The 16,856-nt window shown below is 45.1% G+C and overlaps 1 protein-coding gene across 3 annotated transcripts; it reads right to left on the reverse strand.

The window, feature by feature from the left end:
• Positions 1–12,184: 12,184 nt before the first annotated feature.
• Positions 12,185–16,448, reverse strand: ARL11 (ADP ribosylation factor like GTPase 11). Of its 3 annotated transcripts, none has more exons than XM_047723364.1 (3): positions 16,293–16,448; positions 12,488–15,231; positions 12,185–12,274 (listed from the first exon to the last, which is right to left on the reverse strand). In XM_047723364.1, exon 2 carries the CDS (start codon positions 15,211–15,213, stop codon positions 14,665–14,667), a length of 549 nt encoding a protein of 182 aa, XP_047579320.1. In that variant the 5' UTR covers positions 15,214–15,231; positions 16,293–16,448; the 3' UTR covers positions 12,185–12,274; positions 12,488–14,664. The 3 variants fall into 3 exon arrangements, with proteins under 3 accessions (XP_047579320.1, XP_047579322.1, XP_047579321.1); XM_047723366.1 differs by having other exon boundaries at positions 12,488–15,373; positions 16,293–16,433; XM_047723365.1 differs by having other exon boundaries at positions 12,488–15,745; positions 16,293–16,404.
• Between the last annotated feature and the right edge of the window lie 408 nt (positions 16,449–16,856).

Here is a 16,856-nt window from a genome sequence, read left to right on the forward strand (position 1 = left end):
CACAGAGGTGATGTGCCCTTCTTAGTGCATCTGATCAGGGGCATGTGAAGGTGGTGTGACTTACTACTGATGGTGTTGATCTTGACCACTTGGTTGTATGGTTCGTGCCAGTTTTCTCCACTGTGAGTTACTATTTTTTTTCTCATAATTAATAAATATACTGGTAGACATACTTTTTTAAAAATTTTATTTTAATTCCATATTGTTAACATACAGTGCTATGTTAGTTTCAGGTGTACAATATACTGATTCGACTCTTCCCATACATCACGCTGTGCTCACCACAAGTGCCCTGCTTAGTCCCCATCACCTATTTCACCCAGCCCCTCACGACCTCCCCTCTGGTAACCATCAGCGAGTTCTCTATGGTTAAGAATCTGTTTCTTGGTTTGCCTCTCTTTTTCTTCCCTTTGCTTGTTTGTTTTGTTTCTTAAATTCCACATGAGTGAAGACATACTGTATTTTTTTCTATGACTCATTTATTTCACTTAACATTCTACTCTCTAGATTCATCCATGTTGTTGCAAATGGCAAGATTTCATTCATATTTATGGCTGAATAATATTCCATTGTACATATATGCCACATCTTTTTTTAGCCTTTTTCTTAATCTTTATTTTGCTGTATTAAAAATAGTTGAAAAGAGGGGCACCTGGGTGGCTCAAATGGTTAAGCATCTGCCTTCAGCTCAGGTCATGATCCTAGGATTCTGGGATCCATCCCTGCATCCGGCTCCCTGCTTGGCAGGAGGCCTGCTTCTCCCTCTCCCACTCCCCCTGCTTGTGTTCCCTCTCTCCCTGTGTCTCTCTCTGTCAAATAAGTAAAATCTTAAAAAAAAAAAAAAAAAAAGTTGAAAAGAATCCATGTTTCTTGTAAAATCGTAACATTTTTGTTCTAAACACTGAGATAAAGTATTGGCTAAAATACCTGAGGCACACATAAATATTTTTTTAAATGCTCAAGGGAAAATAAATAAACACGGAAACTGAGACTGGGTGGCTCCGGCCTGGCCATCCACCCCCATGTGTGCCCAGGGAGGGTAGCCCAAGGTTTAAACACTTGCCATTTCAAGGAGTGTTAAAAATTCCTTTTTTTTTTTTTTTTACATTTTTTTTTAAATTTTATGTCCATCACCCAGCTAACCCATCCCCCACCCATCTCCCCTCCAACAGCCCTGTTTTTTGTTCCTTTTTATTGTTTTCCTCTTTTTTTTTTTTCCTATGATTAAGTCTCTTATGGTTTGTCTCCCTTTCTGATTTTGTCTTATTTTATTTTTTCCTCTCTTCCCCATGATCCTCTGTTTTGTTTCTTAAATTCCACATAGGAGTGAAATCATATGGTATTTGTCTTTTTCTGACTGACTAATTTCACATAGCATAAAACCCTCTAGTTCCATCAATGCCACTGCAAATGGCAAGATGTCAGTTTTTTTATGGCTGAGTGGTATTCCACCATATCTTCTTTGTCCATTCATCTATGGATGGACATTTCGGCTGCTTCCTTATCTCGGCTATCGTAAATAATGCTGCAGTAAACATAGGGGTGCATGTATCCTTTTGAATTAATGCTTTTGTATTTTTTGAGTAAACCCAGTAGTGTGATTACTGATCATATGGTAGTTCTGTTTTTAATTTTTTGAGGACCCTCTGTGGACAAAATTTAAGACAATGCAAATATCCTGTTTATCCTCAAACTTTTTACCAATTTTAGCCTCAATTGGTAAATCTTGCCTACAACAATTATTACTGTAATATTCTTAATAGTAATTTTCTATTTTCCTCCTTTCTTTTACATTTGTCAATGTAATTCTTTTGTAAGGTAGAGCTCTCCTTTCTCCATTTATTTAGTCATTCATTTATTTATTTATGTCAGCATGGATTCATATTTATTTTTTTCTAAGGGGTTATAGTCCAACTTCATTGTTAAAATTGCTCTCAGAAATTTGAAAGCTTTGCTCCATTATCCTTTAGATTTCAGTATCGCCATTAAGATGTTTTAATGGTATTCTCACTTTTGATCTGTTGTATGTGACCTATTTTTCTTTTTAGGATGTTCTGAAATTTCCTAATACTGTGTTTTTGTATTTATCTTTATAAAATATATTTGTATTGGGCCCTCCAAAGACCCTTTCAAGCTAAAATTCATGTGTTCTGGGAAATGTTTTTTATTGATCTTATAATTCATCCCCCTTCACCTTTCTTTCTTTCTTTCTTTTTTCCAGAGAGAGTGAGAGCATGTGCAAGGGAGTGGGAAGAGCCAAAAGGAGAGAGATTTTTTTTTTTAAAGATTTTATTTACTTATTTGTCACAGAGAGAGAGCATAAGTGGGGGGAGTGGCAGGCAGAGGGAAAAGCAAGTTCCCCGCTCAGCAGGGAGCCTGATGTGGGACTCGATCCCAGGACCCCGGGATAATGACCTGAGCGAGGGCAGAGGCTTAACCGACTGACCCACCCTGGTGTCTAGAGCGAGAGAAACTTAGGCTGGCTTCACACTCAGCACAGAGCCTGATGCAGGGCTTGATTTCATGATCCTGATGTCACAACCTGAGCTGAAACCAAGAGTCAGACGCTTAACCCACTGAGCCACCCAGGTTCCCCAGGAGATTTTTGTTTCTACCTCATCTTCCAACTTTGTGTTTGATTTTCAGTGTAGATTTCCAAGAGCTCTTTCCTGTTTTCTAAATACTTTTTATAGCAATCTTGCCTTATGGGTGTGATATCTTATTTCTAAGGATATTTATTGCTCGGGGGAAATTTCCTTTTGTTTCCCGCACTGATCTCTTCTTCTGAGTTATTGGTTTTTATTTGTTTTTGTCTCTCTCACATGTTGGAGGCTCCTTCTCAGATGTCCCACCATCCTTTATTGTCTGTTTACATAGGAGTAAGGCCTTGCGCAGGATATGCACGCTGTGCCAGATGTCATCCACAGCCCCTGCAGAGGAGAAAGTGGATCTTTACAGTGGAGAGATCTAGTGGTCATTGCCTTTACCAAATTTCACTTCACTACTAGTGAGACAGCAGATGTTATCCCTGATGTGATGCAATATGAAGTAGAAAACCCATATGACTTGCCAAAAACATCTGATCTGAATCTATCTGTGCCTTTAGATCTAACTTCCAGTTGACAGGGTTTACAGGAGATACAAGGACAAGTTAAATGATACCACAAGGAAACAATCAGGCAAATCAGTTGTGAGACCCTCCTTCAGTTAAGTGACCTGGTCCCTTCCAAAGGGGGAGGGGGAAAAACGAAGGGAAGAAGACTGCTCTAGGAAGGAGAATGAAGAGATATAATAACCTAATGCAATGACATTCTAGGGACAATGAGGGAAATTTCAATATGGATTGACTGTTAGACTATATTAAGGAATTATTTTAAATTTTCTTAGGTGCAATCATGGATTATGTATAGATTTCGATTTTGTGTGATAATGACCTTTTACTGAAATATGTAAGGGTGAAATATCACAATGTCCGCAGCTTATCTTCAGATGGTTTAGAGAAACATTATATGGACATAGATTTATCTGTATTTATTTTTCTATATTTAAAGATAAAGCAAATATGTTAAGATGCTAATTATTGTACAACTTAAAAGGTAGGGATATGGGTGTTCATTAGTTCCTATATGTTTAATTTTTTCCATGATAAAAATGTAGGTAGAAAAAAGAGGAAGATACCAAAAAGCTGCTAGAAGTTTGTTCAATGAGCCCCAGCTCTGTGGGCAGGACTCATCAGTTGGTGAGCCAGCTGTTTCATGAGAGGACCTTCAGATGTCAGTGTTGAATTCCTTCTCTCCAGCTGGTCAGAACTCCTGCAGAGGAGCCCCCAGGCCCTGCTTGGGGAGTGCAAGACCTTACTGCCGGCACACAGGAGCTGAATGGGGAAGGGGTCTGCATAGCCTCACCGGTCAGTTCATGAACTTTCACTGAATTTTCTTGTGTTCATAGATATCTCATCCTCAACTGGGTAATGCCTCCAGTGAATAAACCAGTGGTATCCTCCAGGGAGCACGGGGGCAATTGCCTGGCCCGAGTAAGATAGTGAAGGAGTCTGAGGGTCTGTCTCTTCATACGGGCTTCCTACCAATTCTATTTTCAGCCCCATTTTGAAGCTTCCTGATATTCCAAGTCTGGAGATCTCCTGTGGTTTGGTGCAGAAGGGCTTGCTTGTCACTGTGAGGCTATAGAACATGGTCTCTGGGCCACGCCTCTACAGATTCTGCTATGTGACCCGGGACAAGTTATTTAACCTCTCTGTGCTTCATCCCCAAAATTAGGATACAAATTCCAGCATTGTTGGGGTATTATATGAATCAATGTGCCTTCAACACTTAGACCAGTGCCTGGTACAGAGGAAGTCCTTTGGGCTTCACACACACACATACATACACACCTCAGCCTGCTTAGGTTTCCACTTTGTCTGGTCTATGACATCACTTTCCATCTTCCATAATTTTATTGCTTTCTCGAGCCTGCTACTCTCTCTTCTGCTTTCTGTGTCATGTGGGGTTTCCTTTTTTTTTTTTTTTTTTAATGTCTCTGCTGTCCCGCTAGTGAGGTTTGGGCATTTAGTAGAGTTACATGTATGTTGCATATCCCAACCTTAAACCACAAGTCTCCACAACTGTCTTTCTCTGTCCCTCCTCATGATGCCCTTCAGGTAGTATACTCATCATATTCTAGCCCCAACTTACTAGAATATTGCTGGCAGAGCCTGGGGAGTGAATGTCCAGGCTTCTCAGGTCTGAAACCAGCTCTTAATGTTGATCTAGAAAATGGCTGAGAAGGGCCCCAAGATGAACCTGCTGGTTGAGCTCCTTTCTGAAATCTGAGTCATCATCACCAGTTGAGAGGAAGGAAGGGCTCACAATATCACAGGCCACCCCCAAGCTTGTGTAAGAACCTTGTGACCCATGGCTGTGTCAGAACAAAATCACCAGCAAGCTTCTCACCCCCACAGCCCAGAGCTCTTGATTCCTAGGGGTCATCTGATCCCTAGAGAACTTAATTTTATTCTCAGAGTAGTAGAACGGGGTACCTTTGCAAATGACTTACTTGAAGAGTTTGGAATGCTAGTTTATAGGAATGAATTCCCTGCCCAGGTAGGATTAGGCCCATGGAATTCTGTGATCTTCACTTCTGCCTGGATCATGATTTTGTCCTGTACCCAGAGAAGCCCCACTCCAAGTATAGGATACAACTAAGGAAAAAGTGGCTTTTCCAGTTAAAGACTGATGCTACCTTCTGGCTAGTTGTCCCTTGTACATTAGTACTCCCTACTGAGCAGAAATAAAAGAGCTTGGGCTGCTTATTTTCCATGTGCCATTCTTCACCCTTGCCTACCCTGCTCTATGCCCTAGGAGGCCAGCCTCTGATGGATAATGGTGGGGGGGGGGGGGGAGGAAGGAGAGGCCAGATTGTTCATTCCCCACTCACTCCCCATTCCAGAGGGGTGCTCCCAGGCTGGCCAGTTAGCTCTCCACTCCCTGGCCCGAGGCCACCATTTTCCAAGTGCCTGAGAAGGTGCAGTCCCATATACCCAGACCTTCCCTCTTGGGCCTTCTTTCTGCACACAATAAATTCTTGCTGTGTGGGCAATGAGAGATCGGTGGCCCACATTCCTATGGCCTTGAGCAAAGTTGTGAACTTCCAGCTCTTTCATTTCTGGGGGCATGCCTTCCTTTTTTCAGCTGTCCTCAACTTTTAGCTTTGCATTCTCTCTTTTTTTTTTTTTTTTTTTTTTTTTAGCTTTGCATTCTTAACAAAACTTCTCCTAAAAAGATATTGAGAATTCATCCACATTAAAGTGCAAATAACTAAACTATCTTTGCTGCCCTTCTTCTAGCAATACTTCCTTTTAAAAACTGAAGTCCAAGGAATGAACCTGTAAATGTAGAATTTCAAAGAGTACTGGAATTGAGTGTGGGCTTCAATTTCCAGTCTTCTGAAATCATTTTTGGCCATTCAACCTACTAGCCTTTGTAAGAGGAGAGTGCATTTAAATGTGGTGAAGAAAACAATGTATAAACTTGTCCAATCACTATGTTGTACACCTGAAACTAATGTAACATTGTAGGTCAAGAATACTCAAAGAATACAAAAATAAGGTGCATCGAGGAGATATTAATTCTAGGCTTACAGTACTTTTATTGAAAGTGCTTTGGACCAGGAAAAGCCAGAGGAGAAGCTGTCAGTAGATATGGTAGGAAGGCAGATGGAGGCTAAGTGTTCAAGGTTTCAGAATTCCCAAGAGCTGCCTTGTGACCTCACTCCCACCGCCTCTACCCTTTCACCAGCTATGACACCCTCTTTACTCCAGAACAAGTCTGGGTCTGGAAGATTCTAAGGCTGCAAGGAAAGTCTGGGACCCCAGAACTCTGTGTTTCATATGCAGCTCTAACTTCAAAGTTGTCCCATATCAAAAGCTAGATTATGTGTCAGAGGGCAGGGATGGTATATCTCCAGCCTGCTGTTCTTGTACATAGCTCAGTGTTTGGAACATAGTAGGTGCTCAAGAGATTCAAGTTGACTAGATGGACAATTACCTCACTGAATTCTCACAAGAACTTTGTGAGTACTTCCTATTATCATTCCCATTCTGTAGATGAGGCAGCTGGAGCTTAATTGGGTTAACTAATTTGCCCAGGTTACCCAGCTGTTGAGGCACAGAGCTAGTGTTCTAGTCAGTTCTGACCAACTTTAAGGCCAGTCTCCAAACCAGAGCACTTAACTGCATAATTTGAGCAAAGGATGGGGTTGCAGCTCCATCTTGGTAGTGATTCGCTCATGGAAGAATTTTCGTAACCCTCAAAATCTTTGTATACATTTATTTATATCCTTTATATTTCCCCCCATGTTAAGCCAGCATTTCATGCCTTATGAAATTGAAGGTTGTGGAATTTAAAAAGGTAAATAAAAATGGCAAAATGATACGGTATCATGTTCATAATCTGGAGGTAATTTATAATCGTGATTCCTCCTTTTATTTGAAGAATTGGAAATGCTTTTGTGAGAATTAATTTGTTTAGGTTTGTGATTTCATGCTTGAAGTAGGCTGCAAAAATATCCACATGGATATTTCCAGGTTCCAAGTTGCTTGTGGGGAGGGGTGGGTCAAGGGAGAGAGAAAAATTCATTATTAGGTCTTAGGTTGAAATCCCAAGGCAGAACAAGGCCATCTTCTCATGGAAAATTTTTAAATACTTATGCTCTGTAGCTGTAGAGCCAAATCTCCTTGGGGGTGAATGTTGTCAGAGGAGTGGAAATCAAGACAATGAGGTAAAAATAAAAGACTCCTTTTTTTTTTCTTTCTAAAATTGTTTTGTTTTTCCTGAGCTGCTGCTTTTACAACCCGTATGGGAAATGGATATAGGGGTCATGCTTCACCACACCAAGAAACACTTCTCTAAGTTGGAGGCAATCACAGGCTTGCATAATCTTGTGAGAGGAGAATGCCTTGGGTCATACTGAATTCATGTTCATCATTCCTAATTAAGTGTCCTCCAAAAACCTTCTAGGAGGCATTCCAGTTGATTAGCCCTCACCAATGTTATTTTACTAATCACCGGTGTGATTAGAAGCTCACAGAGCCAAACCAATGAGAACTGTTGAGGAATTATAATTAAAAACAAATCTGCCAACCCAGAAAACCTCACCACAAAGGTAGTAGGGAAGGAAGACAGTTTTGTTATTGAATAAGCATTCATCCAGAATGTGATGTGCCTCATAAGCAATCAGCTAGAGATTGGAAAGACAGAAAGGAATCGCACCCTCTGATACAGCCAGGCATACACAACACATTATCTACATAATAACTAGTCCTCAAGTCAGAGGGCATGACAGCACCATTTGTCATACAAGGTTCATCCTAGATTTACCTGGTAATTGAGGTCACCATCGGTTAGCTAATTGGCTTTAACCCAAACAGAAACAAGCCTCTCATATCTTTATGACAGAAAGTAGTTTTGCAACGTGGAGTGAGGTACTTGCCAAGTTAGGTTCCTACTCTTCCACAGACTGGGAGGCAGGACCTATCTCCCTTGATGTTGACATTTCAAAGGGATTGGTCTCAGGTTCTTGAGAAAGACATTCCTGAGTCCTAAAACTAGCTACAGCTTTATTTAGCTTTTTCAAGGATTTACATACATTTCAAAGAGACAGGGGAAAGAACTTCCTTGTCTAAAGCTCTAAGAGGGGCGCCTGGGTGGCTCAGTGGGATAAAGCCGCTGCCTTCGGCTCAGGTCATGGTCCCAGGGTCCTGGGATCTGGTCCCGCATCGGGCTCTCTGCTCAGCGGGGAGCCTGCTTCCTCCTCTCTCTCTGCCTGCCTCTCTGCCTCCTTGAGATCTCTGTCTGTCAAATAAATAAATAAAATCTTAAAAAAAAAAAAAAAAGCTCTAAGAAAAGGGATGCAGGGAGAAGTATCTTCTTTTCAAAAGGGACAATTAAACCTCCTGTTTTGAATTTGCATTTGTCCTTACAGGCCAAGAGATGGCCACAAAGGTTGGCCTCTCCACTTCCTGTTCACTCAGGGACTCTCCCATCTTATACCAGCCTCTGCCGAAAGAGGCACAGACTAAACAACTCATCATTCGTATTTGACTTAACTCTGTCTGAAGGCTGGGCCTCGGGTTTCTGGAAGAGAGGGCCCCCTCCCCCCACCCCCAATCCTCCACTCACCCCGCTGAGATATTATCTTGTTTCTGAGGAAAGTGCAAGTCTTCTGTGAGGGGACCTCACTACCCCACCTGAGGCTGGGGCTGGGACGCTTGAGGTGTTGACGTGTGTTCTAAATCCTTGAGGACAAGAAGGAAAAGCAAGGTCCTGACTCCCCCAACATGTGGGGCATGGGCACCTGGTCCACTTGGAGGAACACAACTATCCCAGCCAGGCAGTAGGAGGTACATGTGTAGACCCATGAGGACAGACAGCTGAAAACCACAACACATCAAAACCAAGTCAAAACCAGCCCGTCACTTTCACCAAGGATTCATTCTGACCAAGAGTAGAAGGAGAAAAGTCTTTAAAAATCCATGAGCCAGAAAGGGAGAAACTCAGCCTCATATTCAGATGGGTAAATCACCTCTCCAAACTAGAACAGTTCTCACTATACACAGTGTTCGCAGAAAAAAAGAATAGAGGCATTTTAATTTAAGAAGAAAACAGATACCTGCTGTCTTGCATTTATAGCCACATTCATGGACGTACATTCCTGCTCCTTCACTCACTCTCAGGGATTAATGGGAGCTTGATGGCTCTGAAAGGTGTGGGAGAATTGGAGCAGGCAAAGTACCCCTCAGGTAAGGAGAGCACTATTTAAAAAAACAAACCAGAAAACATGATTTGTTTTTTCCTAAGGTTCCCTGTTTGTAGCTCTGTAATGTATGTGTGTGTATATATATGTGTGAATATGTCTATGTCTCTGAGCAGACGAGCAGGAGGGAAACCCTTCCATCTGCCCGCCTACCTCCTGCTTCATGGCCCTGGAGGGCCCTGGCCTGCCTCAGGTGCGGAAGCAAGGGCTGAGGCTGCCATACTGACTACTGATGCCCTACCCCTCAGTTGCCAGCAGCAAAGGAAGCACAATTCCCACTTGCAAGGGCTAGCTAGCCTGGACCTGTTGTCACTTTTGCTTCGACGCAGGCAAGGCTAGCTTCCCCGTGGTCTTCAGGGAAGGCTCTGAGAAAGGATGGAGTCCCACCCTCCCTCCAGCATCACCAGTGTTGGGGTGGAAGCAGAAGGAAGGATGGGAGCCCTGGAGTGGGCAAGGCCGGGCCCCTGCCTGGGCAGAAGAGCAGCCTCGCTCTTCAGAAGAGGAGCCTCAGCAGTGCTCCTCTGGGGCACTGGCTCTGGGCCCTGCCCGGGCCCTTACTGGCCACCTACCTCCAGGGCCTTGGCCTCCTCCATGCCCCCTACCATTCCTCACTTGGCCCCCACGTAGCAGTTCCTCTCCTACTTAGACTAAAAGTCAGGCGGTTCTGAGCATGTCGTGGTCCAGAAAGCGCATGTATGACTATTTGCTGTTGTTTTTACCACAGAGGATGCCTGAAGTAGAGGTGCATGCTGCCATTTTGGCTCTCGAGGTCATGAGCCTCTTGGAGTTCTCATTTGGGGATTTCACTCTGGACAGTTCAGAGGACCTGGGGACTCCCCCGCCAGGTTCAGTTCAGTAGCTTTAAGCAGTTATTCATCATTCACCCAGGTACTTAATGAGCAGCTCTCAGTACCTAATACTATTATATTGGATATATATTCAATATCATTATATTGAAGGGGATCACAGGAGGTAAGGCATCCCCTGATCACTAGGAACTTAGACCATCCTTGGAGAGATGATGTACCCACATGTAGAACAGCCCCAGTTCAGGCACTAACAAGGGGGGCAGCCCCAGGAGAGTTCAGGAAGAGGGTGAACATGGGCTGAGGGATACGGGCAGAGCTTCCTGCAGAGGTGGGATCTGAGGTTCCCTAAAATTATCGGCAAGAGTCAAACAGGAAAACATCCTTAGCCTAAAAAACAGTAGGGGTTCAGGAGGCTTCCCTAAGGTTGTGTGACCCCAGAGGCCTGCTGCCACAGCTAGCATCACTCAGGTAACTACAGGCCTGCTCGCTGACCTGGAAGCTTGAAAAGCTGGAGCACAGACACAGAGGGTCCTGGGAAATCCCAGGAAGGTGCCATGGGGCTTCATATCCTGTGGGATTCCCAAACCCACAGAAGACAACCTTCTCAGAAGCTGGGGAGATGGAAGGCTGGCAGACTGCCCTCGGACTCTGAGGCTCTCCAACCCCACCCGTCCTGTTCCCGTTCCAGAACTCACCTGCTGGGCTTCTGTGACTGATTTGGCATTCAGTCCCTCCAAGCAGGGACCAGCAGAAAGTTCTGGTCAACACCAACGAAGCACTAATGGGCATGGTTCTTAGGATATTTTGTTATCCTTCTTCCCACATCTTATCCAGGGCGGATGATGAGAGGAGAGCTCCTGAGGCTTGTTAAGAGCACGTATGCCTTCAAGGATTTGCGGCTGTTGTCACGTACTACCTGCTGGTCCCCCGTCCACTCTGTTTGATCCAGGCAAGGAGCATGCTCTCAGAGCTGGACAAGAGTGTGGTCCATCCTGATGTCAGAAAGGAGACTGACAATTGTCAAGAGAAAGGAAACAAATGCCCATAGCATGATGGCTTCTGCAGATGTCTGTTTGCCCCAGCAGTGGCAAGAGTGTTCCTGTCAGTCAAAAGACATCCCAGTCACCCTCTACGCTGCCTCCCTGCTTCAGGACTCTCTGTCCACCCCAAGTCAGCTACGCAAGCCATCATCCTAAGTACAGATCTCCCTGCCACATATCAAAACAGTTCAGGACATTCAGAAAGACAGCTCATAGCAGATGGACCCTTGCCCATTACAGAGATACAGAAATATTGGGTAAGCTATCACCAAAAAATTTGTATTTTCGTACATGTTGTCCCTGAACAAAGAAGGGATATCTTCAAGTGGCAGAAATGAAGAGCAAAACCTCAGCCAATGCAGGTAAGTGTAAGCTGGGTCCTGGAGTCCATGGAGATATTAAGAAGCCAAGGTTAGGCTCTAGGGACCAGGTTAAGGTTATAACACCTGTATGGGAACAGGAGATATGGTCTTAAGCTTGCTTGGAAGAGAGAAAATTTTCATCTGAGCTCGACAGAAAAGCAAGAGTATCAAAGAGATGCCCCTTCCTTAAAGAGGATTGGAAACGCGGTCCACCAGCTCAGGAAAGTATGAAGAAGCAAATGATCTCTCTTGGGACATGGGTGGGGAGAAAAAGAAGTCACCTGTCAGAAATTGAATCCTAGAGCCCTGCCATAAATGGGCACAGAATCCAGACTGATGCCGCCTGTGAGGCCGTGAGCCCCAAACAGAGAAACTAACATAATGTTTGATCTAAAACAGTTGAAACCTCCAGGAGCCTAGTCGACGCTAATGTGCAACCACACTGTGTAGAAACACTTTCACAACCCAGGGCACATGGGAGTCACATAGGGCAAACAAGTCCTACCAAAGATGAGCTCACAATAAAAACTGACACATCATGTGAGGAAAGGAGCCTCTGTGCATGGGAACCAGCTGGTACATCAGGCAGGGTACGGTGTCTTGAAGACTGAAGATAACAGAACGGTCTGAAGAAGCTATCCACACATCCCCACCCAGCACAACCCACCAGTTCTGGCCCCATTCCAATTCGTTCCTTCTGTGCCCACCTTCTCAGGTCATGCCAATCCCTCCTGTCACATACACTCAAAACCTTATGACATGGGCGCCTGGGTGGCTCAGTGGGTTAAGCCGCTGCCTTCGGCTCAGGTCATGATCTCGGAGTCCTGGGATCGAGTCCCGCATCGGGCTCTCTGCTCAGCAGGGAGCCTGCTTCCTCCTGTCTCTCTGCCTGCCTCTCTGCCTGCTTGTGATCTCTCTCTGTCAAATAAATAAATAAAATCTTTAAAAAAAAAAAAAAAAAAACCTTATGACATCTTCAACTTCTCTCAGCTCTTTCCTTCAAAAATGGCTTTCAATTTCTCATCTTTCTTCCTCCGCTCTCCTCTGTTACTGCAAAGGGCAGCTAGCTGGTCTCTCTGCCTGCCTGACTCCAGTGTCCCCCTTCGTTTTTCTCCAGCCCACACTGCCACTAAATTACACTCCCAAATGGCAAGTCCAGGGGTTTCACTTCCCTGAGCCAAATCCAGATTACAAAAGTCCAAACCTTCCCCAGCTTGGACTTAAAGTTCTTTCCAGTTTTGTTTTCTATTTAATACATTCCTCTCATCCACCCCTCACTCCACGCCAGCCACTTGTCCTTCCTTCACTCCTCCTCATACTTACAAGAAGTCTCCTCCCTCTGACTCGACAGCTTCCCTCATCACATCGGTTGACTGAAGGTCAGCCTTGGCTTAAACCTTCTAGAAACATGATGTCATGGAAGAATACAGGCATTATTTGGGCTAGACCTATCTGGTTTCAAATTCCAGATATGTCACTTAGTAGCTCTATGCCTCAAGCAAGTCACAACCTCCCCCAGCCTCAGTTTCCAATTATGCAACATGAGAATTATACCACTTTGCAGTATTGAGAGGATTGGAATCTATGGAAAGAACGGAGCACAGAACTTGGCCCCAGAAAGTGCTCAATAAACAGTTGCTGAATTGAGCCTCTGTCTGTCTTTTTATGGGAGTTTTGTCCTGCTTCCCCAGCCAGAGCTCCATGAGGCCTGAGGCCTTGTCCAAACTGTCTTTGCATCTCTGTACTTTTCCTGTGCCTGACAAAGAAGAACCTATCTACTGACAAGTAGTGGAAGGAATTTAGCATGCCTAACCTGATGTTAGAAGGGAATAATTTGGGTAGAGGGACCTGGTGGATCTCAGATACTGGAAGGGTGTTGAGGGCCCATTTATACTGTATCACTCCAGAGAGGAGAGAATACCATCAGAAGCTATAAGGATGGTTTTAGTCCAGGGTAGGAAAAGCCAACATACAGAGCTGCTTAACATTAGAGCAGGTGTCAAATGTAAGCTGCTTGCCATTAAAACACTCAAATTATAGGAAGTATTCCTCTGGTGGATGATAGATAAGACCAGATCAGTGTTTAACTTTTGGGAGTCACAAAAGCCTTTGAAAGTCTGATAAAAGTTGTGGATCTTCCCCCGTCCCCAACAAAAAGGCTCAAAGCATAACATTTTACAAATAATTTTGTAAATAATTTCAGGAGCTTCATGGTTCCTAGGTAAAGATCACCTTAAAACCCTTGTAGTATGCTATGTTCAACTTTTTAAAAAATTTAATAATGAGAAAGAAGCATTTCTGTTACATGTATCCTCAAAATTCACACCTCGCATCTCAAGGGCCTGATTCATAACTAAAAACTCAGTGCCATTTGTCCAAATTCAATTCTCTACATATTTGTTAATTGAATGAATGAATGAATGAATGAAATCCTTGATTGACCTTTAAGGAAAGATAGGTACTGCACAGAGAAAAAAAGAAAGAAAAAAAAGATAAAAATGAAGCATTTTATAAAAAGACCAATACAAGATGATAAAAGGTAGAGAAGAGTTCATCAGGGTCAGAGAAAAGGATACATTTTGGAAGGCCCCAACTCCCAGCCTCTTGCCCAGGGCCAACTGCCCCAGCGAACTTCTAAACCCAAGGTTCCATGAGGACAGAGTCACCTACCCAACTCTGCTTGCCCTGGCTGCTTGTACGCGTAGTGATCATGGCACAAACCCAGGGCACCAGAGAAAAAATCACTCTTAACATCGTGACCATGTCCAGATGATATTCTAATCTGATTTTGAAACCTTTCCCTCTGTGAATTTAGGTCTTAATTGTAATGCGACCATTCATTGTTCTATTACAATTGCTCAGTTCACCCTTGGTAATGAGTTATTAAAGGAAGCATGTCGAGGCATTTTTCCCCCTTAGAGTGTTATTATTCAAAGAATAGTTAGTTTTCAGCATAAACACTAGTGACAATAAGCCCCAAGAAGAAAATACCCTGTCCGAGCACAGAAGGACTTCTTCTTTGACAAACTGAGTTTCAGATTCTCAAGGACCAGCTGCTGCTTTCAGTTTGTATGGGCACAGACACGCTGCTCTGCCCAGACCCAGTCTTCTTGCTCTCCCCACTCCCTGCCGCACCTGCACTCACGTGGGAACACAGTGGCAGCGGGATTTCAGGAGCCTTCTCAAGCTCTGCAGGGCCTCGGGCAGCCCGGCCCCGGTGAGGGCACTGCAGGCCTGGAGCTCCCAGCTGCGGTCCTGGAATCTCTCCAGGCCCAGCCTGTCTCTGATCCCAAGCAGCGGCAGAGCGCCGGGCGCCTCCTGCTTGTTGGCCAGCACCAAGAAAGGGACACTGGCCATGTGTGGATCGTTCAGGACTCCCACGAGCTCAGCCACGGCCTCGGGCAAGCGTGCTTCATCTGTGCTATCCAGCACATACACGAGGACATCGGTGCCTTCCAGGTAGTCCTTCCAGTTGGCCCTCAGCTGGGTCTGCCCCCCGACATCCCAGATTGTCAGAGACACATGCCCCTGGGCTTTGAGCGGCTCCACGTTGAAACCAACAGTGGGCAGGGTCTCCACCAGCTGGTAGCCCTTCAGTTTGTACAGGAGCGTGGTCTTGCCAGCTGAGTCGAGGCCTATCATCACCACCTGGGCTTCTGCCTTGTGACCTCGGGAATTCACAGAACCCATGGTGGCCACTGCTAAGCCCTAGGGGAGAAAGGCCAGGTGCACACATCAGCCATTCTTTTCAAGAGGAACACAAATCCACGCAGGCACCTGGAAGAAGAGCCTCTCCTCCAAAAGTAGGAAGCGTCTTTACAATGTCAGGTTTCAAACACAGGCCTGGGCTCTGAAAGGGCCAGGAAGTAAGGGCAAATGAGTCACCAGGAGCTGATCTATATCAGGAAGGGGGGAAGAGGGGAAGGGGGCTGTGTCAGGGAAGGGCTCCCTGGAGGACGCCCAACAAGGCTCACATTCCTTGGTAGTTAAAGCAAAGAGGCAAAAAGAAGTTTATTCCAGTTAGATATAACCTAGTTCAGTAGGAATGACCGAAAGACAGCTTCAGTTCCTTCTAGTCTGTGGCTTCCACCTCTGTTTTCTTCCTATAAACCTAAATCCTGAAGTGGAAGCTAGCTCCAGTTCCATGCACCAAGTGAAGAAGACAGTCCGCTTGGGTAACTTGGGCGGCCATTGGCGCTCTCCTCAGGACCAGCACTGTGTCCTGCAAACAGTGGCTATGTCAAGTACGGTTGCCTGGGGACAAATTTACAAGTCACAGCCAGGTGGTTTCTTCCATTGCCTTATCAAGGTACATTGCCCATAGAGCACGACTCACATTTTTTATTTAGAAATGCCCAATTTCTGGGACGCCTGGGTGGCTCAGTTGGTTAAGCAGCTGCCTTCAGCTCGGGTCATGATCCCAGCGCCCTGGGATCGAGTCCCACATCGGGCTCCTTGCTCGGCAGGGAGCCTGCTTCTCCCTCTGCCTCTGCCTGCCATTCTGTCTGCCTGTGCTCGCTCTCTCTCTCTGACAAATAAATGAATTTTTAAAAAAAAAGTGTTTAGAAATGCCCAATTTCTAAAACCAAGACCTCTTCCCGACCTAGGGGAAACCTGGCTGGGACTGGGGAAGGGACATCTCTCCCCCGGCGGGTAGGAACGGGGCGGTGGGGGGGGGGGGGGGGCGTATTTCGGCTGCCCCTGGAGGGAAATAAGACAAGCTCCGTTCATTCCTCAGGCCAGCGGGGGAAGAGGGAAAGTAAAGTTACCTCCGTGTTCTTAGACTGCGGCCGAAAGCTCCTCCTCTGTGGCAGTCCGCTCGCACGCAGTGGCTTTCTGCGCGACGGCGGAGTCCCAAGAGCAAGAGGAGAAAGAACAGTAGTGGCGGTGGCTGGTTCCCCTTTTCTGCTTCCTTCCGCAGGTGGTCGGGGCGGGGCGGACTCCACAGCCCCTCCCTCAGGGGACCGGCCGCACGGACGTCCCCAGCCGGTCAAGTCTTGGTAGAGCCCAGGCTCGCACCAAGCCCGTTTCTCAGCAGCTCAGAACACATGTCTTGATGGCATTTTATTTATTTTATTTATTTATTTATTTTTTAATGGAGCCTGGAGATTCTTTTGCTTGCTTGGACCCTACAGGTTTTTAAAAACTGCCTAAGTATGATTAAAACACTCTAAAAAAAAGTAACTATGTTGAAGGCAAATGAAAAGAATTTAAGAGTTGTGTCAGTGTGGTGGAACTATGCGCAATTAAACTTACAGCTTATTTTTTTTTTTTTGGCAACGTCATCGTGTTTTTCCCAGGAAACGATGATACCTCGAGAAAACACAGTTTTT

This window comes from Lutra lutra, chromosome 3 (assembly GCF_902655055.1).
Source record: "Lutra lutra chromosome 3, mLutLut1.2, whole genome shotgun sequence".
In the NCBI taxonomy this organism is placed as follows: Eukaryota; Metazoa; Chordata; class Mammalia; order Carnivora; family Mustelidae; genus Lutra; species Lutra lutra.

Coding starts and splice junctions, on each gene's coding strand:
- ARL11 (XM_047723364.1), bottom strand. CDS start 15,213: ATGGGTTCTGTGAATTCCCGAGGTCACAAGGCAGAAGCCCAGGTGGTG.